Source organism: Varanus komodoensis, unplaced genomic scaffold (assembly GCF_004798865.1).
Source record: "Varanus komodoensis strain SLA01 unplaced genomic scaffold, ASM479886v1 scaffold42, whole genome shotgun sequence".
NCBI lineage: Eukaryota > Metazoa > Chordata > Lepidosauria > Squamata > Varanidae > Varanus > Varanus komodoensis.
In genome coordinates, this window is record NW_025335972.1 from 887,189 (window position 1) to 912,460 (window position 25,272).

Genomic DNA, 25,272 nt, shown 5'->3' on the forward strand with positions numbered 1-25,272 from the left:
TTTGATAGAAGTCACTATCTTCATCAGTGAAATCAGTCTCATCATTTCTTGCAGAATCCTGTTTCTCTTAACCAATGTCAAAGGGGAATCTCCAAGTTAAATAAGATTACAATATCTTCTTTCTTCTTCAGTGAGAAGTTCAATGTAAACATTTCTGGACAATTCAAGATCTTTTCAATTTTCTAAAGATAAATAACTTCCTCACTACCACAATTACAAGTAACATCAAAAATATCCATTTAACATCCCTAAAGGTACCTTAACTACTCTACTTGGTGGTAACTAATATTTATAATATCTTTTAAACCAATTTTCATCACCAACAACAATAGCTTAACCTTCTCAGATCACATATAAATTTGCCAACCCATTTAAATCATCGCTTTTTAAGATAGTAAGTTTCCTTATTTTCAATTACAGATAAAGTCAGAGATATCCATTTAACAATAATACCTTTTAGACAGAAATTCATTAAGCTAAGCTACCAATGTTTCACCAGCAATAATAGCTTAACCTTTCTACGTCACATGTAGACATACCAACTTATATGAATCACCCCTTTCTGGAATAAAAAAAAAGAAAGTTCCCTTATCCTCCCTTCGCACTTCTGCCATATTTATTTTTTCTTTTTCTTTACACCTCTACGAGACCTTTCTGTTTTTTTTCCATTGAAACATCGTAATATCTGTGATGGAGTCTTCAATTGTAGCCACATAAACAAAACCTCTCTTAAGTGGTTAGCTATTTTCTCCTTCTCTAACATGACACACAAATCCCATGAAAGCTTGCTCATTAAATTCACTGATTGTGTTAGTTTTTCCGCTCGTCCCGCCTGTAATAAATATCCACTCCTTTGCTTTTTGAGTTGTAGCCAAGCTATCTTCTCTTTCTCCAACATAACAAGCAGATTCCATGAAGGCTTACTTAATGAGTTCAGTGGTTGTGTTAATTTTCCCATTACGCTTGTTATTTTGTCTAATTTTTACAGATGGCTGAAACTAAGGCATGGGCCCTCAAACTACGGCCCGCAGGATGGATCCGGCCCATCATGCCCTTTCATTCGGTCCATGCCACCGCCCACATGCTCGCTGTCCGCAGGAGGCGGTGGCTTGTTCACTCGGAGATGGTTTTGGACTCGTTGGGAGATGTCCCAGCCCGTTCAAAATCATCTCTGAGCGAGCAAGCCGCCGCTGCCGCCTGCCTCCCCCACACACACACACTCGCTGCTGCCTTGCAGCGCAGGCTGGAGGCAGTGACTTGCCTCCCTCGCGCATGCGTGCTCGCAGGTGGCTTGCTCACTCAGAGATGGTTTTGAACTCACTGGGAGATCTCCAAGCATGCGAGTCGCTGCTGTGCGTGCCCAACGCCACCTTGCGTGCACCTGATGACACCTCACCAGCTGGGCACCCAGGAACCCCCCACTCACCGGCCCGCACGTGTAACCGCTGCCTTTCAACTGGCCCCCTATTGAAAAAGTTTGAGGACCCCTGAACTAAGGCATGCAGGCAGTTTAAAGATCAGTACTAATAACACAGACTTTTCCATAGAAACTAGGACTTAACCCAAAGCTCTCAATTTTTTCCAGGCAAGGTCTTGTCTTAGGACAGGGAGAGGCAACTTTTATGTCAAAATCAGTTATGTTCTCTCACAACCAAAACACGAACACACATGCACTCACTCATTTATCCACATACCCCACCCATTCCTTTCTTCCTACTTCCTTTTTCTTGATACCTCCCTTTCTTTGTTCCCACCCCAGTACTAAGTAAAGGAGATCATCAGACTGATTTCCACTAAAGCAAAACAAAACCACAACTTCAGAGGGTACTAGAGTTTCACAAGACACAGAAGAGAGAATAAGCTCTTGTAGAGATGTTCTCTCTGGCAGATTAAAGAGAGGGCAGCCTTCTGGAATGAACATCTCTGGGTCCTTGGTTCTGAAGTTGGTCCTTGGTTTTGTTACATTCCTTCATCTTGCCTCCTCACCACTGAAGCAGTCCTATGTCCCAGGAGCCACTGCTGCCACACACAGAAATGTGGAGAGGGCAATGACGAAAACAACAACAACAACAACAAACACCTTCCCTCCATTGTGGAAACTGACCATCTGTTCCAGCTCTGTACCTTCTGCCTTCAACCAATTAGTGATCCAGAACTGGACTTCTTTTTTTTTAATGTCATGACTACTAAATGTTGTTAGGAGTCTTTGGTAAGGGACTTTGTCAAAAGATGTTTTAAAATGTAAACAAACCATATGTATAAGATCATTCCACATCAACACTCACACAGCTTATGATTAAAAATTACTAATTAAAGAACTCTAAGGTTAGTTAAACAGGGCTTATTTTACAGAAGTCATGTTGATTCTTCTTCAGCAGGCTTTGTCTTTCTATGGGATGGAGACTTTTGTCTTTAATAGCACTTCCATGAATTAACTTGAAATAAATTGTAAGCTACACAACTTGTAATTTTCAGGAGCTCACATGGATCCTATTTAAATAACAACAAATTGGCATTATACTAGCACTTGAGTTTTTGAAGAACTCTTGGATCACTACCATCTGGGCTAGGTGATTTGTTTGTTTTCAATCTGTCAATAAGGTCTAGAACTGCATTACTTGTCACTACTATCTGCCCCATTCCTTCAAACTCCCTTTCTGAAAGCATTAGGACAGGCACAGATACCTGCACAAGACACATACAAAAATTAATTAAGCTTTTTTGCAGTGTCCTTATCATACTTGAGTAATCCTCTAACTCCAATGATATTATACTGTCCAACCATCTTCCTGGCATGTGGTTTTTCTTTCTTATTCTTTCTTTTTTTCATTTTTGATGAATTTAAAATCCATCAATTTTATCACCAAATCAATTGGGTGGCATACAAATGTTTTAGATAAATAACTACTGTTGTGTCAATAATGCTAGAGGGCCAGGGATACAATGTTAGCCTCTTCTGGATGATGTCTCTATTATTCATAAAAGATCAGCCTTGCAGCTTGAGGTAAACTCTGGATACAGCCTTTCTACTAGATGCTCAGGTTGCAGTTGTGGCCATGATTACTTTTGCTCAGTAAAGAACAGTATGCTAGTTATTCCTACTTCAGGTATAGTCAGATCTGGCCATGGTGATACATGTGTTAGTTAAATTACAATCAGATTACCATAATATATTATGTGTAGCATTGAGTACTAGTCAGAAATTTCAGTTGGTGCAGAATGCCACAGCCAAAATTTTGATCAGGGACAAATAGTTAGATCTTGTGACTCATTTACTACAACAATGGCACCAGCTACCAGTTTGCTCCTTGGGTGTCATTCAAGTTGCTGTTGCCTGTAAAACCCCACATGGGTTTGGAACAAAGCTATCTGAGGGACTGTCCCCTCTAATGTGAATGTGCCTGTCCCATAAGATCCGCTGATACAGACATTTTGTGTCCACCTCTGTTCTGAGGTGCAAGTGGCAGAAAGAGGGCCCTTTCTGTGGCGGGGCTCTTCATTGGTGGAACTCCTGCCCTGAGAACGCAGATAATCTTCATCTATCTTTATTGGTGATTCACCAGAGTATGAAGACTTCACTTTCAGTTAGCTCTGAACACTGTTGCTACCTACATTACTAATTCACTAGCTGCTTTCTATGCTTAATAGTGATTATTGTTACATATGCTGCTCTGGATTTGCTGCTTTGAGCACCTCTTCCAGGAACAAACCATACTATTATTGGTTTACCCTATTTAAGAGCAGAACATGGTTACTAGTCCTTTTGCCCCTGCAACAAGTCTCTAATGCTTTACGTATATGACATCTCAGTGCCAGTCACTCTGCAACTACAACAGTATATCCAAAACTTCCCCAACAGTTTTGAAACCAGGACAAAGAATCACTGTTTACTTAAATGCTTTCAGTTTCTGTGACTCTCAGTTTCTGTGTTTAATTTGCAAATCACCTTTTAAAGGACTGATCTTGCAACATAATCTCTTACCCTTTAATAAGCCAAAATAAACAAGAGTCTAAATGGCTATTTAGATGAGCTGATAGATGGGTTAATACTACAGGGTGGAAGGGCAAACACTTGCTTGGTTTACAAAATATAAAGTAAAAAGTAATGAAGAAAGGATAATAAGTGCAGCTCATAGAAGGCAGAAGGTGGACATGATGCTGGAAGAAGTGTTACATAGAGCTCTATTTTCTTGAATTAAAGGTTTGATTTCCTCATTCCCAATGGCAAAATATCACTTCCAATCAATTTTCCTCAGCCTGGTACCATCCAGGAGTATAGGATTACAACTCCCACCCCAGCAAAAATCCAAACAGCCAGGCTTACTGAAGATGATAGAAGCTGCAGTACAGCACATCTCAGAGGCACCAGACTGGGAAACACTTTTCTCTCACAGACTTATCAGTACTACTAGAACTAAATAATCTGTACTCGCTACATCCATGTTTTGAAACCATATCAATTTTGAATTTATAACAATATCTTATGCTACAGAAACTACAACAAAGAAAAGGCAACACTTTTAATAACTTTGGTCCTTTGCTGAACTGCCTTCCTAAGGATAAGGAGTCTGAAATAACTGGATGCCACCCAGGATTCCAAAAGCAAAATATGTGGTGGAGGACAGGGGCAGGAAAAACATGACATGGTTGTTTTATATGGCATGCAAAAACAACTGTGAGATAATTTTCACCTATGCATAAAATAGATTTTACACCTTTGGCTTCCATCAAAAAACCTGAACCTGCCAAGGCTGACCATTCACCTTTCCATATAGTGGCTGGAATAGCAGCCTCCACTTGAGGCTATCTTTCCAGTCAATTCTAACCTACAGCCCCTCAGATTCGCAGGGCTTAGACACCTCATTAACACTTCATCCTTCTAAGGTAAAGTCTGGCACCAACTACCTTCTTCTTTGGGCACAACCTTGTACATGAACAGTACCCTTTGGTCAGAATGACTGCCACTGTCAGTCAAGATCACCCCAATTAAATAGCATAAAACAATACTGTCCATTTTCACTTGTCCTCTCACTATTCTGTTTCTATCTTCACTCTAATAAACTTTATGCGACAGGGCACCTTCAAAACAGGTTTGTTTACCCCATGCTGATTAGGCCATTTGGGCCATGCTTTACAGAGCAGGGACAGGAAGGAAGACAAGGTAATTGCTTGGCCAGCAGAGACTGAAAGTATAACCAGTTTTCTTCCCATTCCCACTAAGTATCCTGAGATCCATAAGACATATGCATGCCTCAACATCAGTTGACTAGGAAAAGAGGTGTATATCTAGTAAGCTACCTATTAAAAAAGAGGTGTATATCTAGTAAGCTACCTATTAGAGGATTGGCACAGGTCCAACTCTCCATCTTTTTGCCAACTCTCAACACCTAATGCAAAAAAAAAAAAAAAAGGCCAAGGTCACCATAAAGGAGTGTACTGAGGTGAGACCCAGAAGGAAACTAGGTTTAGTTCAGCCTTTCCCAATTTAGTGCCCTCCAGGTGTGTTGGACAACTATTAATTTTCCCCAGCCCCAGCAAGCATGGCCATGTGAACTAGAAATTACAGGAGTCATAGTCCAATGCATCTTGAAACCCCCAGGCTGGTAAATTGTGATTTACTAGATTAGAATTATATGAACATGCTCCTAACTACTTTTTTAAAAACTATCAAGGTGATACCTTTCTATTAAAAAGATAAAGGCTTCCCCTTGACATTAAATCCAGTCGTGTCCAACTCTAGGGGGCAGTGCTCATCTCCGTTTCTTAACCAGGAGAGCCAGTGTTTGTCTGCAGACAGTTTCCATGGTCATGGAGTGACCATGGTCATGGACTAAACGCCAAAGGCACAGAATGCTGTCACCTTCCCACCAAAGTGATACCTATTTATCTATTCGCATTGCATGCTTTCAGACTGCTAGGTTGGCAGGCATTGGGATTAAGCAACAGGAGCTTACCCAGTTGCACAGATTCAGACTGGCAACTTTCCTATCAACAAACCCAGGGGCTCAGCAGTTTAAACCACTGCACCACCTTTCTACTAGGACCGATTTAAATGCCCTAAGATTTTTTTTTCCCAGCTTGGAGAATAGCCAGTATGTGTATAGCAATGCAGTTTTCTGGCCAAACGGTTAGGGTTAGGGACTTAGGCAGTAACTTAAGTTACCATCTGGGCTTATGGATGCTTCATAATTTGAAACTTCAAAAGGTGGCTCATCTGGACACTGTCAAGACTGCTTTCAGCTTTACAATTCTATACCAACGAACTATTGCGCGCTTTCTCTCTCTCTCTCTCGCGCGCGCACACACACACACGGCATCAAAGAGAGCTAAGAGGCAATTCCAGATTTCCCTAGAGGACATTTTAGCCACAACCCCAACCTTCCTTGTTTACTATTTTCTTTGGAAATGAATGTGATTTGGAGAGAATCCCAGATAACAAATAAGAGCTCATGTTTCCGTTTCTGGCCAGATACATTGAAAGTACTAGCATCTTCAATTTCCTTCCCAATAATCCTTGTTTGCTCTTGTTGAAAGGTATCCAACATTTTTTTCCTAAAAAGAAAGAACCCCTGCTTGGTGACAACATGCAATAAGCAAATCAGTGCATTAGACATTAACTGATATTGTGAAACGGAACTGAAGATTTTGCTAAGTGGAAGTGTATGACTACAGCATATATCAGCCTTTCCCAATGTGATGCCCTCCAGGTATGTTGGATGATAGGGCACCCATCATTCCTAGCTAGTATGACCATTCCCATACTGAGTAAGAAAGGTGAGAGGTGTCATCCAATAGATCTTGAGGGCATCATGTTGGGGAAGGCTAAGATACGGACAATTGTGCATGTCAAATGTCTCCTATTACAGCAAGTGACTAGGTGAATACGTGAAGACCACAATGCCCCCTTAAAAGGCATATTACCTTGTTAAATCCCTACCAATGGCAGCTAAATGGCAGCATCAGGGGTAATGGGGAAGTTTTGCCTTCAGTGCAACATCAGCCTCAAGTGCACCATTTTATTCCTCTCCACAAAGGTAAATTCTAACCACTTACTTGCATGGGAAAAGTAAACAAGTATACTGTGGGATACTAATCGGTGGAAGTCAAGTCTGTTTCCATCCTCTACTGACACAGCTATTGATAATAAATATAGGACTGGGGCTGAATTTAATTTCACTGGTCAGAATATGAAGTTCTTGGATTGCGTTGTTCCAAGTCTGTTAAGATTTTGGTGAACCTGAACTTTTATTGCTTGTAGATTAACATTGCCTGTCTGCTTGTGATGTTGCATCCCCTTAATAGCATCTCAGTGCCTTTGCACTTGTAAATAAGCAAATCAATACAAAGCACACTTAATAACCAAACTAGACATGATGGTGGTAGATCACCAGGTCCTTAAAACAAGATTTCCAATCACAGAAAAATGGGTGGTGGTGATCAGAGTTTAGTTAAACAATAGGGGTGAATGGGGGAGGAGTGCATAACATTTCCCTCCACACCAGCAACTTGCCTTTCAATAGTCTTCCATCTAAGCATCCCTTTAGTCAGGCTCCAACACCAGTATCACAGGATGTCTTGAGCTGCAGATGCGCAAATTTCTTGCCCAGAAATATCTTGTTATTTTACCTGGGGAAGTGGTTAACTGCAAATCTGCACTAGAAGTCAATCTTTTGCTTATTAGCAGTGCCAGTGACTAAAGCCCTAAGAACTGAAAGCAGACTTCAAGCTGTTCCTATGCGGCATTTTCTTGTTTAATTTCCAGCCATTGGGGAGGTAATTTCCTTTGCTGAAAAGAGACACAAATGCTGGAAAGGAGCACTCAGGAGTAGTCCCTGTGGTATGCCACTCTGTTCCAATATTTATGGCAGTTGTTCAGGAATGGGGGAGGCCAGGTCAGAGACAGCTTTTTTATTGCATAAAACTAGCCACAAACATCATTAATATCTGCACTAAATTAACATGCTAACCAATTTTTTCAAAGATTGATTGCTACAAAATATGCAGATATTTGCCTCACAAAAAAGCAATGTGAGAATAGGTCACTGTAACTGCAGTCCTACACTCACAAGGGCTTCAACGGGATTTAAGCAGCTTAACTGTGTTAGCACTAATCAACAAGATCTGGTAAGAAAGACTATCAAAAGTTTTGAAGCTCTAGGTTTTCAGACTGATGTTTTAATAACTATGGATTATAAAACATAATCAAATCCTTCTCACTGTTAAACTCTTAACATGGAAACTTAAAGATACCAAGTATTCTCTAGCTTCCCTGGCGTCTCTCAACTCAGATGTTTTCTGAAGGCAAATCACATGCCAAACTGTACCTATGACTTGCACATTAATTATAAAGTTGTTCTCCTCTAAATAGTAAAAGGAACATCTGGAACGTACAAATGACTGCCATTCTTTCTAAAGGTGCTAAGAAAGCATTGGATTCAATAGGATTTCCCTTCCTTTTCTCTACAGTGTAAAAATTAGTTTAGGAAATAATCTCAGAAGTATGTCAAAATGATATAAAAAGATCAATTAGTGTGCAAATGAGGCACATACAACATTCATCTTCAGGAAATTCCTCACTCCCATTTGGCCTGGAACAAGCAGAAATACAATATAAACAAGTTTAAAGAATAAATGTACTGCAAATATAACAAAAATATTGAGTGAGTACATGTACATGTATGCATACATGTGTGTACATGAGTGGCCCTCCCATCCAGTTTCAACCTCCTCTGCCAACTTCAGATGCAGTTCTTGGGGCTGAAAATATCGTGTACCCCTGTTGCAGATATTTAGACTCAATCTCTGATCAATCTCAAAGGGTTCCATGCAATATCAGTCATTTATCTCCTAAACCTCAATGCTACTTTGTTAAAGAAATCAAAATCCTACAATACTCATAATCCCCCAGCCATCCAAAATGTACATAGGATTGCTCCCCCAGCCAGCATATTGCATCTAGCTTCATCACCCCAACACTATTTTGCATCTGGCTTTGATTCTGGACCTTGGGTTTTAATAAGAATCTGAACAGCTGCCACAGGTTTTACGTCTTCCTCTGCTTCACATATCAATAGATAGTAAAATCAAGCAGATGCTCTCAGGAAAACTTTAAACGCTGCAATGGGAAAGAAGGGTGCACATAATGTACTTACAGTCTTTTCAAAAACAAAATAATCTTCTTAAATAAACCTTAAAATATTAACAATAAAAGAAAATAAATAACACCTGTATTTGAATGAATTTGTGAAAATTTTCTGGGTTTACGAATTTAAATCCATTGTAAAAAAAATAGTTACTTGTTGCCCACAGAAGGGGGTTAACTAGGAAGAGGAGGAGATTTAAACACCATTTCAAGTATAAACCTAAAGCAGAAAGTATTTGTAAATGTTTACTATAAGATGGGGCCTTTATATATATATTTTATTGGATTTTATTGGATTTCATATATATATCAAATATATATGATTATATATGTTTGTCATACACAAGTTAAATCTAATAAATATCTGTAGGAACTTCTGATTTAGCTTCCCTGAGTCTGACTTAAGGTCAGAGTCAAAAGTTTCTGGTTTTGCTTGTTATACAAGTCTTACAGGATGTTGAAGTTACTGTCAAACACAAAAGATCCTATTGTCTTTATAATCAAAGTTTGCTTTGACAAATACTGTTTGCCAAATAAAGATTATTCTAGGTCTTCTTAAATAAAGTGTTCTTGCAAATAAACTGAAAGCTTTCCTTTGGTCATGTACTGATCAAATGTACATTTGGAGAAAAACATGACAGCAACTGACTGTTACCCTAAAACTATTTTTTCAGATAGTTAAAAGAACTCACAAATCCTCCTATATACTTCCCAGTATAGATGGAAATATACTGAGCTAGCAAAAAGCACTAAGTCTTTTGCTCAAGAATTTACTTTTATTGTTATTTCTGAATTACTGTTCTTTCATGGTCTCTTTAGAAACCCACACTGGGAAAAAAAACCAAGTAAGTCCACCCAGAGGTGAAGTAACTTCTTTCAAGCAACTACTGAGAACTGTCCAATCAGATATTGCAGCTGGCTTAAGCCGAAACATCCAAAGCGCAGTATCTGATGAAGACTGAGACCAGATAGCAATGTTTTATGGTTATGCAGATCAAATGTAGAAAGCACTGGGTCAACACCAACCAACATTTCAATGTTCTTCATTGTGGATGAAGAGGCAAGAGTGAGCCTGAAATCCTGCAGTGCTATCAGTGTGGAAGGATAAGGTTTAACTTAAATCCAGTTCACATAGAACACTGAATGTACAATGGCGAGATTCAGATGGATTTTTAAAACTACCATCTTTGATAAACGTAAATAGCTTTATTCTACCTGAGCACCTTTTTCCATATGTTCCTGCCAAATTGCTAGGATCCTCATCAGAAGCTCTTCTTTTGGTATAACAATGGTTTGTACATTGATGGATAGCTATCAGGAGAAAAGCCTTATTTGTAGTGCCCCCACCCATAAAATGCCCTTTTTAAGCAATAGCTTAAGTTCAGCTTTCAGTTCAGTGCCAAGAACTGAAAATATCCATGGCTCAGGCCCAAAGGACAAAAAAATGCTACTGTGCATATGCTAACTTGTATATGTGCTAAAGTATATGTGTGCTTCAATGAATTTGTGTGTAAGCACATGTTTATCTTTAAAGGCCCCATCAACACCCATATTTGTAAAAAGTATGTATGGAAAGGGGAGAGAAAAGCAATTGATTTCAGAAAAAAAAACTAAGGCAAAAGTATTAGAGGGGAGCAACAGGAGGTGAAACACATGTGGGCAAAATCCAGCTAATACAGAGGGAACAGAGGCAATAAAGATAAGTTCCTTGTACCTTTATTTTAGCAAGTGCCCATGGGCAGCAGGGGGCAGATGGCCTCCCAGAAATTTGGGTATCCAAATAAAAGATTCGGGGCTCCAATCCTAGTGAGCCATCTCCTAACACTGCCTCTGTTCCTAAGGAAATTTACCTAGCATCTTCACAGCATTGATTTAGATGCCAGATTTACTTGTTTGTTATTAAGCTTATATCCCATGACAAATAGTCCAAAAGGACTCTTTAGGCAGATTTAAGAAATCATTTTCCCTTAATCCGATTCGTTATTGATTTTACTGCTGGTTTCACAATGTTTTAGCTGTTTGTTTTATGTCTAATTATTTTCATACTTGTATTGTTGCATTATTTGTTTGTTGTTGCTATTGTTTGGTTTTATGATTCTAAATCAACCTGGGCAGGTGATTGGTATGCAAATCGCCAGTTGGACGGTATACAAATCAAATCCAAATTATCAGTAATAAAAATCACTCCAGTTTCAGTACCATTCTATCTGAATGATCAGCCCTGACCTACTCATATAAATGTTAGCAACATGGAAAGCCAGTTAGAAGGTTACCACTTGGAAATCACAAGTAGTTCAGTGATAGAATTAACTGCATCAGAACAACCAAAAGACTCCATGGTGACAGAATGGCTTGAACAGGAGAGCAGAGGTTCAATACGCCCTTCATGAACACCAACCAGGGAAAACATTGCAACTGTCAATGTGACAATGAAAAGCAGAAATAGCTTTGGAGGAAGCAATACTGCAACCTCTAGACAGAGACTGAGGGGCCACAGGCTATTTTAGATGCAGGGTCACAGATAGCATTTTGACCTTGAAGCTGAGAACTGGAGCTCAACCCCTGCCCCTTGCAGAAAGTTGGACTCCAAGGTCAGGAAAGTGACCCCAAAGAGTGGGGCATTCCAGTGGGAGGGACTGGAGAGGCTAGTACGTATATGAGCTATTCTGACACATCTCTAGCCTTCTACTCTCCTGCTCTGAGGTGACCCACCAAGATCGTAAAAGCCTACCTAGTAAAAATGTAGGGTGGAGGACAAGGAGACAAAGATTGTTCTGTCATTCCCTCCCTCTGCATAAGTTTGGGGACTTAGAAGCATCATAATAGAATTACACCCTAAATGTGGCAAATGCTAAGCAGCAAGTACATTACACTGAACAGTTTTCAGAATACCACCTTGAACCTGTGCCATGCCACAAACCTTGAAAAATGAGAGTATTTGGCTACATAAGGGACCTGCTGGCATAGGCAGTGCATGCTAAGGATTTAATAACATTATCCTACCATCTTTGTTCAAGAATCCATTTTGTTCTGGACAGCACGGACTAAGATCTGTCAGGAAGATTGTTAAAGCTCTGGAACTACTGCACAAGCAAAGGAGCCACAGAATGTAATTGCTTTCTCCTTGATTAAATTAAAGAAGCTTGTTCCCTATATTTGGAGGAAATATACAACTGCATGCCAGATTGCCAAGTGAACTACAAGGTACCTTTAAATTTGCCAGCAAAATGCCCTAGCAGGGAAAATGATCCAACCCAAAGATTTCCTTACTTCTCAAACATGTCAGTCTGTATTAGCAACATGTTTTTGTTTTGAATATTGTGCTATACTCTGCAGAGCCAATTAGACCGAAAAAAAAACAAGAGGCAAATAACTTCTATGTGAGTGTTATCTGGTGGCCAGAATTGAACTATTGTTTCCTTTCTTTATAGCATTCTGTGCTTAGCCACTCAGCCATCAAGCCCTTTATTGCAAATCCTATAACTACCTTGGAGTTTAATGATGTTCATGCTTTCTGCTTAGGTATCTCTCACAGTGGGAGAATAAACTCTGAGAATAAACTTGAAATCCAATTTATTTGTAATATAATTGCTTGTGACTCTTAGAATGATCCTCTGCTGAACTAAAGTGTCTTTACCACATGATCTCAGGGATAGAGACCCCTGCTTTTTCACAAGGCTTACTAGACAGATATGTCTCTCTCATACACAGAGAGAAAACTTTCCCTCATAGTAAGAGAAAACTTTCCCTCATGGTAAAGTACCACGAAGAGTCCAGAACTGTATTCCACACATAATACAACCTATGAGCCTTACAGGATCTAGTAGTGGACTATGACCTTTCGCGACCTAGGTTTCCCCCTCCACACTTTCAAAACAACAGCTCGTTCTTTGGCAAAAGCTCTTTAATCTCCAATGAACATCCAGTAAAAGATAGCCAGCAAAGAAATAGTTTCTGAGTGTGCACAGAACAGTTCATTGAACCCAAACTAGAAATTACTTCCAAGAACCCTCCTTTTGAGGAACCCTAGGCCTCTCCCTTCTGGAAGGGGCATTCTGGAGGAGGGCAAGTCTCTTAGCTTTATGCCACCCCCTCCAGTAGGCTAGTCCTTCAGACTAGATGGCTGGGAGGCCTGTCTGACTCACTTTTTCTGTTTCTACATTTCTCTCCCAACACTGTCATGGGGTCAAGGATAGTACCAGGTTCATCAGGCTCCTGGGGCTCCTGTCCCACACCCGCTCCCAACAGTTGCAGATTATGTCTATTTTCAGGGTCCATCTAAATACTTGGAGAGGGCGGCCTTCAGGTAAGTCCTTCCGCCTCTTCCATCTCTATATCTGGAGGCCTTGTTTCCCAGGACCTATTCTCCTTATCTGACTAGTACATGTCTCCTGGCCTTGAAATGCATCCCAAGAACAACTACTTCTTTCATTTCAAACAATGATCTATGCACGAGCTGTCTGCTTAGTCTCCAATGGTATAATCTGTCCCACAGGAAGCATAAAACACTAGAAAGCAGCTGCTTAAAAAGTCTCAATATGAATGCAAGGATTCTGAATCTAATTGGAAACTCTATGGAGAGGCCCTGGCAAGGTTTGCTATTTAAACCTGCATGAATGGGGACATGTGACAAAAGCTTCTGGATGGTTTATGTTCTACTCTACTTTGCCTAGGAAACATGGTGGGCTTAGATATATCAAACCATCAGTCTGAGATTAAGGGCACCAGGATGCTTTCTATACCAATGGGGAAAAGACCTGAAGTCTCTGGCAGGAAGCACCAACTGTTCCAGATGTTACCCACTTCTCTCCCAGCCACCATGGGTGGTGAGAGTACAGCCCATCTCATCCTATCTTATCATTTTAACTACTCTTAATGCAACAGAATCTGAGAAGTAACTAGTGGACGTTGTCTCATATATAGAGCAATGTATCTCCTATGTCTCAAAGCCCATGGGTGAATAAACCAGTGGTACTGCTTTCTGAAATTTCCAGCAGCAAAGCAGCCATTGGACCACCCACATAATCAGTATCCTATCCAAGCAAACTGGCCCCCCAAATCATTCTTACCGATAGATCAACCATAACAGGAATAATACCATTTTGCACACCTACATCTATACCAGGACAGTCTTCAGTCTCATACCATGTTATTTACTTATGTTGGAGACACTTGTCCCCAGGTAGTGGCCACTTGGATGGTATATTCCTAGTGAGGAATCTTGAATACCAAAAGGCACTGAGGACTGTGGAATTTTAAGGTCCTTGGACCATGTAACATAAATAGTAAGGTTTGCCCAATATGCTCCCCAATCTTGTCGAGAATCACTGGTGGTGACTACAGTCCAGGAGGGAGGGTGAATAAAAATCAATGATTAAAAAAAATAAAATAAAAATCAGGTTTTTTTCTTTAAATCAGATTTTTAAAATTTAAATTGGATTTTTAAAAATAAAATGCTTTTGGAGGAAAAATCTATCAAAAGATAGTTTTCTATTTAAGATACATCATAGTCCAAAGGTTATTCATCATGATATAAAGATTAGTTTTTAATTATGTAACATCAGACTATATTCATGCAATGTTTAAATTTTTCATAAATGAATTCCATTTATTCATTCATAGTGTCATGCTCTTCCAGATGTTTCTGTAAGATTATTAGGCCTTTTTTTCTGTCTAGAAGATGCTTAGTTTTACAGTTCTCAAAACTGTGAATTTGTGTCTGGAGAGATCACATGCCTCTTCTTCACAGCAAAAATATTATAATATAAACATACAGAATTGAGAAAAAGACCATAATCCCATTGTCCATTTGCAAATCTATGTACATGATTCTATGTACACAGAATCAACCCATTACCACTTTAGTGTTAAATTTCAAAAAATTCAGTGAATAGAAGAAGACTGTTGGGAGTGGAAAAGATTTGCACAAGAAGCTGAGTGTGAAGAGGGATGGCAAGCAGTAAAAATGAAAGTGAAACCTTTTGAGGAGAAAACTCTACAAATCTTTGGATTTGTGTTTAGCCTGAGGTTTACCATATTCTTTCCCTGGAGCAGATAAGCTATAATGGCAGCAGGCCATAAAAGAGATCCAGTTTGGGAATATTTCAGTGAAGTTCCTCTACCTATAGGTAAGGCAGGAATGAGTGCAAATTGTGCAGAAAACCATGATTTAAATCTAGTATTACTGACTAGTGGTTGAAATCTGCCAGGAAACTATAGAATAAAAAGAATTCCACAGAGCAAATTGTCAGAAACTGTCTACTAGTGGGAATGCTGGATCCATGGCAGAATGGAATATTTAAGAATCAGAAAAGATATCCAATCTGATAGTCTATCTGCAAAAAGAAGATGCTGAAGAAGCAGTGCCACAACAGGTTCATTCTAAAACATAAGAAAGGAGCTACTACCCCAGCAGCTTCTGGTTCCAGTCAGCAAATTAGACTCCAGACCTACCTTTCTGGGCAAAGCAATGAGGGTTTTGAACTGTGTTAGTAGGCAGATAAGCACAAGCAAGTGTAATCTGCGTTATCATGAATTATCATGCAGATACTTGCAATCTCACAAAGCAATGGAGGCAAAGAATGGGTCCATTGCCGTGAGCGTCCCTCATCAGTTACCAGATATATAAGAAATAAAGGATGTTGGAGATGTTCTCTTGTACCACATCAGTAATGACGCCCTGATGTCCTAGGATGAGCCAACATATTAAACTAAAAACCTGCAAAGAGCTCTTTTATTATTTGTTTGTTTTACTTACAACTAATAAGTACCATTTCCACCAAAAATGGTATTGAGCTGGCAGTTGATGCCAATTTGTTTCTTTGGGTTAAAGACTAAAAATGAAAACTTAATGCTTCATGGGTACTGTGGTTATTGATCCATTAGTTTGGGTGTGGGGGGGGGAGTTGATAATAAGATAGGAAGACCTGGCAATCTGCAGTACAGAGTCATAAGTATGACCTCCTTTCTGTGATGGTCAACTTTGATCTCTCTCAATCCGCGGAAGCCAAATAAGGTTTTGCCACAGTTTCCTCTGAGTGGTTTCTACAATTACAGAGTTTAGGACCAGATGTTTTATGGAATCAGCTCCCCAGGGACGTGCACCTGGTACCAACCCTTTACAAATTTCAGCACCAGGTGAAAACCTTTTTATTTGCCCATCATTTTAATTGTTGAGTATGACATTGATTTTATACTGGTTTTTATTATATGCTGATTGGTTGCTGGAGATCAGTTGTTTTTGTTATTATTAGCTGATTTATGGTAGTTTGTTATATTTAAATTTTTTATGATTAATATGTGTATTTTTTGGTTTCATATTTTTGCTGTTGTAATCCATGTACCCCCTTCATGGATCACTGCCTTGTCGTGGCAAAGAGGCATGTATAGCTCAATGAAGCTATGAGCTATGCCGTGCAAGGCCAACCAAGACGGACAGGTCACAGCAGAGAGTTCTGACAAAACATGATCCACTGGAGAAGGAAATGGCAACCCACTCCAGTATCTGCTACTGGGGAAGAGCAGAGGGCTAGTACTAGTAGCGCCAGAAAGAATGAAGCGAATGGGTCAAAGCCAAAAGGACATTCAGTTGCAGATGTATCTGGGGGTGAAAGGAGAGTCCAATGCTGTAAAGATCTATACTCCATAGGAACCTGGAATGTAGGATCTATAAGTCAAGGCAAGCTGGATGTGGTCAAACAAGAGATGACAAGACTCAACATCTACATCTTAGGAATCAGTGATCTAAAATGGACAGGAATGGGTGAATTTAATTCAGATGACCATCAGGTATACTACTGCGGGCAAGAATCCCTCAGAAGAAATGGAGTAGACTTCATAGTCAATAAAAGAGTAGGAAAAGCTGAACTGGGATACAATCTCCAAAATGACAGAATGATCTCAATTTGAATCCAAGGAAAACCATTCAACATCACAGTAGTCTAAGTCTACGCTCCAACCACTGGTGCTGAAGAGGTTGAAGTTGACCAGTTCTATGAAGGCCTACAACTTCTTCTGGAATTAACACCAAACAATGATGTCCTTATCATTATGGGGGATTGGAATGCTCAAGTAGGAAGCCAAAAGATAACTGGAATAACAGGCAAGTTTGGCCTTGGAGTACAAAATGATGCAGGGCACAAGTTGGTAGAATTTTGTCAAGAGAATACGATGGTCATAGCAAACACTATTTTCCAACAACCCAAGAGAAGACTCTACACATGGACATCACTAGACGGTCAACACAGAAATCAGAATGACTATGTGCTCTGCAGCCAAAGATGGAGAAGCTCTGTACAGTCAGTAAAAACTAGACCAGGAGCTGACTGTGGCTCAGATCATGAGCTTCTGGTTGCAAAATTGAGGCTTAAATTGAAGAAAGTAGGGAAAAGCACTAGGCCACTCAGGTATGACCTAAATCATATCCCTGATGAATATACAGTAGAGGTGACAAATAGATTTAAGGAATTGGATCTGATAGACAGAGTGCCTGAAGAACTATGGATGGAGGTTCGCAACATTGTACAAGAGGTAGCAACTAAAACTAAGAAGGGAAGTGACAGGCAAGGGAGAAAGGGAAAGATACACCCAATTGAATGCAGAATTCCAGAGAATAGCTAGAAGAGATAAGAATGCCTTCTTAAATGAACAGTGCAAAGAAACAGAAGAAAACAATAGAATAGGGAGGACCAGAGATCTCTTCAAAAAAAATTGGAGATATGAAGGGAACGTTTCATGCAAAGGTGGGCATGATAAAGGACCAAAATGGCAGGGACCTAACAGAGGCAGAAGAGATTAAGAAGAGGTGGCAAGATTACACAGAAGAACTATACAAGAAAGAGCTTAATGTCCCTGATAACCATGATGGGGTGGTCACTGACCTCGAGCCAGACGTCCTGGAATGTGAAGTCCAATGGGTCTTAGGAAGTCTGAGCAACAACAAAGCTAGTGGAGGAGAGAATATTCCAGCTGAGCTATTCAAAATCCTAAAAGACGATGCAGTAAAAGTGTTACACTCAATATGCCTGCAAATTTGGAAAACTCAACAGTGGCCACAAGATTGGAAAAGGTCAGTTTACATTCCCATCCCAAAGAAGGGCAATGCTAAACAATGTTCAAACTACCTCACCATTGCACTCATTTCATATGCTAGCAAAGTTATGGTCAAAATCCTACAAGCTCGGCTCCAGTAGTATGTGGACTGAGAACTACCAGAAGTACAGGAAGGATTTTGAAGTGGGAGAGGAACTAGAGATCGAATTGCCAACATACGCTGGATCATGGAGAAAGCTAGGGAGTTCCAGAAAAACATCTACTTCTGTTTCATTGACTATGCTAAAGCCTTTGATTGTGTGGATCACAACAAATTGTGGCAAGTTCTTAAAGAGACGGGAGTACCAGACCATCTTATTTGTCTCTTGAAAAACCTATATGTGGGTTAAGAAGCAACAGTGAGAACTGGACATAGAACCACTGATTGGTTCAAAATTGAGAAAGGCGTTTGGCAAGGCTGTATACTGAGGAAGAGAAGGGAAGGAATATACAGCTAGCACAGGACTCCTCCTTCCCTCAACTCATAATGGAGGCAGGAGGGTGTCCTGTGTTATGCACATCCTCCCAAGATTTATAAGACAAATTTGCACAATCAGGAATTTAAAAGAAGCCATTTCTATATTTACCTGTGCCAGACACAGCCTGCCATGTCACCTGGATCTGATGTGGTAGGCAGCAGTGGTGAATTCCAGTACGCCCTACAAGTTCCAAACCTCCCCATGGCTTGTTCTAAGGCTCTAGTATGCTTTGGAAGGCACCCTCATCACTTGTCCTTGCTGAGTTCCAATGACATGGGAATCTACCATTAAAGAAATGGGGTGGAGAGGATCTGGCACACACAGCCCATCATGGCTTCTTTTCTCTTCTCAACATTGTAAACCAAGGGACAAAAGTTTCAGTACGGGGCAAAATTAATCAGAACTAGAAGCAAGGAAGTTTAAACGCACACACAGTGATCTTAGTTTTGACTGGACATCCTAGGAGTTGCTACTTACACTTTTAACAGATTTGGCCAATTAAAAGTAATGCATTTAGCACTGTGTGATCTTTAGAAGGAATTACTACTGGGAATACGCACACATATAAGACAAGAGCAAGAATCACGTAATCTCCCTTGCTGTCAGAGAACCTTTTCTAAAACGAATCTCAAGCCCACAGTATGTTCTGAACAGAGAGTCTGAGAGCTTTCAGGTATTATTAGCGGCTGCAGTTATTAGACATCCAGAAGGGATAGTCTTGCCCAGAGCTTGGTCAAGCACAAACGACAGAACTACAAGATAGCCACAGAAATGATCAAAGGAGACTCCTGAAGAACAACAGGCCAGATCAGGTTGCGTGATAAAGCATGCACTATAAAAAGTTTCCTCCTAAAAGTAACTTTGATTTACTTACTTTTTAAAAAATTTATTTTGCCTCTTCCTTCCATGGCGGAGCTCCAGGTGGCATACACAGTGCTCCTAGGCAGTCTCCTACCTAAACCTCCTTAACGTTAGTAGGGTTGATGCATCATGTTCCTTCAGTCCAAATTCTAGGACCATTGTGCTTTCTTCTGAACTAGGAGCTCTCATTTCCCATTCCCTTTCCATGATCATCATACCAATCTTTGCCTTGCTTAAGGACCCTGCTCCCCTTCTCCCGAGTTGCCATGAACCAGGTTTAAACCAGTCAGTACTGCAATGCATAATTTGACTTAATTACTTCTTTATCTGTAATGCAATGCACAGAAGGAAAAAATAATTAGCATGGAGAGTTTCTGGCATAAAGTTTTAAAATGAATTTTAAAAGAACTGACAGTAAAATGGACCATGAATTATAAAGGTTGATAATGTTAAAGCAGTCTTTGCAAATACTGAGCAGATAGATGGCTCCTCTGCACATTTTCTTCTTCTTTCTCTGCCTTTTTATAAGTTGTATTACACAACCACAAGGTGATGCTGCAGTATAATGAAACAGCACAAATACACTAGGGTTTCATGTTGCCATCAGAGATATACCAGATTCTCCTCATTAGAAGCAAAATGGCTTGGGGCAAGGATACCTGAAGGAATGTCTTTTTCCCTATATGCCCTCCTGCCCCTTAAGATCCACAGCAGAGGCCCTGCTCCAGGAACCCTCCTTGAAGTTGGTTAGGAGAGAGAACACTTGGAGGAGGGCTTTCTCTGCGGTGGCACCCTGGCTGTGGAATCTGCTCCCAAAGGGGTTCGCCTGGCACCGACATTATATGCTTTTTGGCGCCAGGTCAAGACCATTTATATTTACCCAATATTTTAAAAGTTTAAATATGTTAATTATGTTTTATTGATATCCTTAGTCACGTTTTATCTTGTTATCAATGGATGTATTTATTATATTGTAAGTTGTCCAGAGACAAACCATATTGGACAGGATAAAAATATCCCAATAAAATAAATAAATAAATAAATAAGGGAGGGAGAAAACTTGGAGGACAGCATCATGGAAAGGAACCAAAAACTATAATGAGTGAAGAATCACAGGTGCACAATAAATGTTTCATGTGAAAAGGCTCAGCATCTACTGTAAGTAATCTCTCTGTCCAAGAAGTCATGCCTATTAAAGCATTTGACTAAAGGCTTACAGAACATTTCCCATGCTACAGTGTTCAAGAAGCCTTACATCATTTTGCAAAGATGAATTAGTATGCTATCCTCTATTTTTTAATGAGGCACAATGAAATAATATAATTCAAAGTCACACAGCTAAGTGCAAGAATATCCAGAGTTGCTCTGAACAAATGGGGTTTTTCGGTGACTTCTGCTCTTTGTGATTGCAGTGATATGCAAGCAACACATATGTACACCTGCCCTTGTGTTCAGATCTGTGCACACTTGAGGATCTTACAGCAGCATGACAGAACACAATTAATGTTGTTAGCTTCTGGGCTAGATCTGTTTAAATTGTACATTTTAATTTTATATTTTACATTCTGAATTTCTTGTTTTAAAATAAGTTCTAATATAATATGCTTTATAATATGGCTTATTTTAATTGTGATGCTTCTGACATAAATAAAGGCAACAAAGTAATACCAAAGCCAGTAATGGAACCCAGTTTTCCAAGTATTGTTCTGCCCTCTGAAACAATTTCAGTGAGCTGTGCATGGACAGCAAAACACACCTCACAGAGGAGTGATCAGTTGTAAAATCTGTAGTACAGCAGGAGTCCAGAGTTGAAATGCTGTCATTTGTACTTTAAGGAAAAATCAAACATGTAGATTTGCAGACCAAATGGAACTTGTAGTTGTTTGCACAAATGAGACTTTGATTAAATGCCCGAGAACCAGAAAGTTGTCAAAGAAATTCATCTGTTCAACTGTGATACAGTAATCAAATAGTTAAAAATACAGCTGGCAATGTTTTTCATTTCCATTGCTTCCAAGAGGGCTTATTTTCAAATAAAGAGATTTAAATGTAGTGACCGACATTCTCATCTTAATATTAAGATCCCCCAAACAAACAACCCTACTAAATGCCTCCCATAACATTCTCCATATAATGTTGGAGGAAAGGGTACATATTATGGTGCTGGAGCAATGAATGTTGTAACTAATAAAGCAACACAGCATAGGATTTGCTTTAAACTCAGCCTCCATTACAGAGGAACTGTTTAGATAGATGGCATGGAAAATTCTGACATGCTTAGGCTGAACTAGCTGTGGAGGAAATTAAACCAATTATTAGGTGTACAGTTGTTATTCCGCCACCCACTGATGGGTATATGAGGAAAAAAACAACCACACACTGTTTTTTGAATTATAGCAGCTCAACCCAATTTTCCATGACAAAGAAAACACAAGTAATGACCAAGCTTGCTCCAAAATGGTACTTTCCCTCTCAATGGTCTATTCCAAAGCATGACTAACAGGGAAACAGTAAGCAAATCCATCCAGAGAGCCACTGTGATGTAGTGGTTAAAATGCTGGAGTGGGAGATCCAGGTTCCAGTCCGTACTCCCATATGAAGTCCACTGCATGACTTTGGACCAGTCCTAGTCTCTCAGCCCAACCTATCTCACATGGCTATGGAGAACCTTATAAACCATCTTGGGTACCTTGCAAGAAGAAGGGAGGGCCATAAATATAATGTAGTAATAATAAATGGGTTTAAAACATAAGAGGACTAGTAAAAGGTAAAGGTTTCCCCTTGATGTGAAGTCCAGTCATGCCTGACTCTAGGGGCGGTGCTCATCTCCGTTTCCTAGCCGAGGGAGCCAGCATTTGTCCGCAGACAGTCTCCGTGGTCATGTGGCCGGCATGACTAAACACCAAAGTGAGAGGACTAGTAGTATGTATCTAATTAGTATTACTGAAAGAGTAAGTAGCTACCTTTGGGCAATGGTAATGCCAAATATCTCATGCCAAATAAGATCATCATATGAGTCCAACTGGATCAAATCTGATCCAGTGGCCAGCCAGTTGATTTGCTTTCAAGAAATTCGTCAGGAAATAATAGTTCTTCTCTTGGGCATGGATTTATCTCAACATCTTTTAATATCCCACCACTCTTAAAGTCTATTTGCCTGATTGCATCCCCTCCTTGTCCAGAATGCTTTGTCAGCATGGGGGCAAGTTGCAAAGGAGAGCAGAATTTCTGTACCTTTAACTGTTTTGAGTGTTTGCCATCCCTGTACATTCCAAAATTCCTTTTTCTACATGCAACTATTAAAAGAACAGGAGTCCTTTCCTCCTTTGCATCTGGTCATCCTGTGGGTAGAAGAAGTGACATCTGAAACCTGAGAAAGAGGGGAAGGCAACCTGAGAGGGAGGAGAAGGTGCCATAAATACTCTTTTCCCTTTGAAACTGCACATGTAAGAAGAGCTTTGCCCTCCCCAGCTTTAGGAAAAAAGCACCACATTTGTGATATCCACAGCAATATTCATCTGCATCTCTGATCTATCTGTATGTTTAAAAATAAATGGGCAATGAGTGCCTTCCTCAAACAGGCTTCCAAGAAAGCAAAGATTTAAGAATCAGTATAGAAGCACCAAAAATCATTATAGAAGTACTGCTATTGTAAGTAACAATAGCAGAACTACTATAAAAGCCAAGTTAGTGCAGGACTTGGAAAAAGAGGAATATATTCTCAAAGAACAGCCTCTATTAATTGTACAAGGACTTGTCCTCCCTCCCCAAGGGAATGCTTCTACAGACATAATACCAACATTTGGTAGACCTCTTCCTAAGATAGCCATAGGAAAAAATAGCTGAATAGGATTAAAGAAAAGATGGAAAGGAGACTGGAGACTAAAGCAAGGGTGCAGATACAGCAAAGAAAGAAAAAGCATCACATTAAGCAAATCGTCAAAAGGATCCCTTGGCAATTCTATTTTACTTTCTTTTTTCTGTATTCCATTTATGTCCAGAATACAATAAAAATAATATGAAAATGGTCAGAAGGTATGCAATATGACTGTTATCTGCTTCAATCATCAGTAAACCATTCATAAACCATTTAAACGTAAAAGTATATCTTGCACTTACTTGCACACCCTCAACCTGAAACATAACTTGATTAATTTAGTAGGTTTATGAACCAATGAGAAAGAAATTGCTTGCTATCTGTGATATACAATACAACCCATATAGAGAATAACTTATATATGAAAACATTACATGAAAGAATGCTGGTTCAGGTGAGATCCTATAATTAAAAAGTAATGTAGCCAGAGGGACTGAAACTTTGTGCTTGAAAAATGTTCTGAAACCACAGCAAAATCCAGTCCTATAATTGGAATCAAATATTGACAATTTGCACAATGATGATTAATATTCATTTTATATTAGTTATTTATGAGGGATTTTGTTTGTGGATGAGAAATTGGCAGTGCATGATTTAACTACTTCTTTGAACTTTAACTTTGAACTGAATAAAAAGTGCCAAAACTGTTATTACTTCAAGAAAAGTAATGATGGACAACTATTACTGGAGACACTGGGACCCAGGACCCAACAGTGACAGGCTTGATTATACACTCTACAGTATAACCAAACTAGCTATGAAGTTCTAGATGGTATCAAACATAACTCGCATAATCAGACATAATCAATCTTTCTAAGCACCACAAATATATAGCTACATGAGTGACTGATGGATTTCATTTACACTAACCTGCAGTTCACACCAAGCGACTTCTACCCAGGTTTCTGTATCCAGACCCTTGAAGACTGTTTTGAAGGCCCCTCTTCCTAGCTCAATGTCAAATTTCAAAAACCTTCCACCTGGTGAAGTAGCCACAGCTTTCATCTCTGCCTCCTCCTCTATCTCTTTCTTGGTCCTTTCCTTTGAGGTTTCCAAATTCACCTTTGAGCCGTGTTCATTTCTGGCTTCCTGCCCTGCCACCAGTGTGCTGGCAGAGAGATGGGACATCCTCTGGTCATCCACTATGAATGGGTCTTGTTCATCCCTTGGAGTGGGTTCCAAGACTTTTTCATCCTCCATTATCTCCACACTCTTTCGGAAAAACCTTTTTCTCTCAGTAGTTACTTCAGAGGCAGGCGTGTTGACACCCTCTTTGGTCCTGGCCTCCATGGTCAAAGTAGCATCAACAGAGGGGTCCCTACATTCCAAAGAAACTCCATCAGGTTTCTCCGATTCCTCTGTGCTGGCTGATTCACCAGAGTCCGTAGCCATGACACAGCAGAGCTTTGGCACTTGGATATGTTAAGTGTTTCCTCTTCACTTCAGGCACATCATGAGTAACTGCAATGTTACTGGGACTTACTTCCTCTCGGATTATCATAAGATTCCCATAGCAACCTGTAACAGGAGGGAGGGTAGGGGAAATAGGATCATTATAGAAAGTGAAATACAAAGCAGCCACGAAAAGTACAGGTTTCTTCAATCCAGTGATACTTAATCCCAAACAAGCATAGCTAGCTTTTTGTTTAAATGCTTTATTGCAGAAATTTGAAAGTTACCTATCATATACATCACATCTTATATAATACTGATTTCAATATCATAAGTTCACATCATGTTATAATACTGTACTCAGAGCCTGTGACTGCCATATGAATGGAACCTGCTGACCTAAATCTTCCCCCCTTCAAAGCCCTTAAACT

The 25,272-nt window shown here is 39.8% G+C and overlaps 1 protein-coding gene across 1 annotated transcript in view; it reads right to left on the reverse strand.

The window, feature by feature from the left end:
- WNK3 (WNK lysine deficient protein kinase 3) overlaps positions 1–24,841 on the reverse strand; it is a 134,070-nt gene extending 109,229 nt beyond the window's left edge. The window contains exon 1 of the mRNA XM_044443419.1: positions 24,320–24,841. Coding sequence (XP_044299354.1) covers positions 24,320–24,841 — 522 coding nt within the window. The remainder of the gene's footprint in view (positions 1–24,319) is intronic.
- Positions 24,842–25,272: the final 431 nt, after the last annotated feature.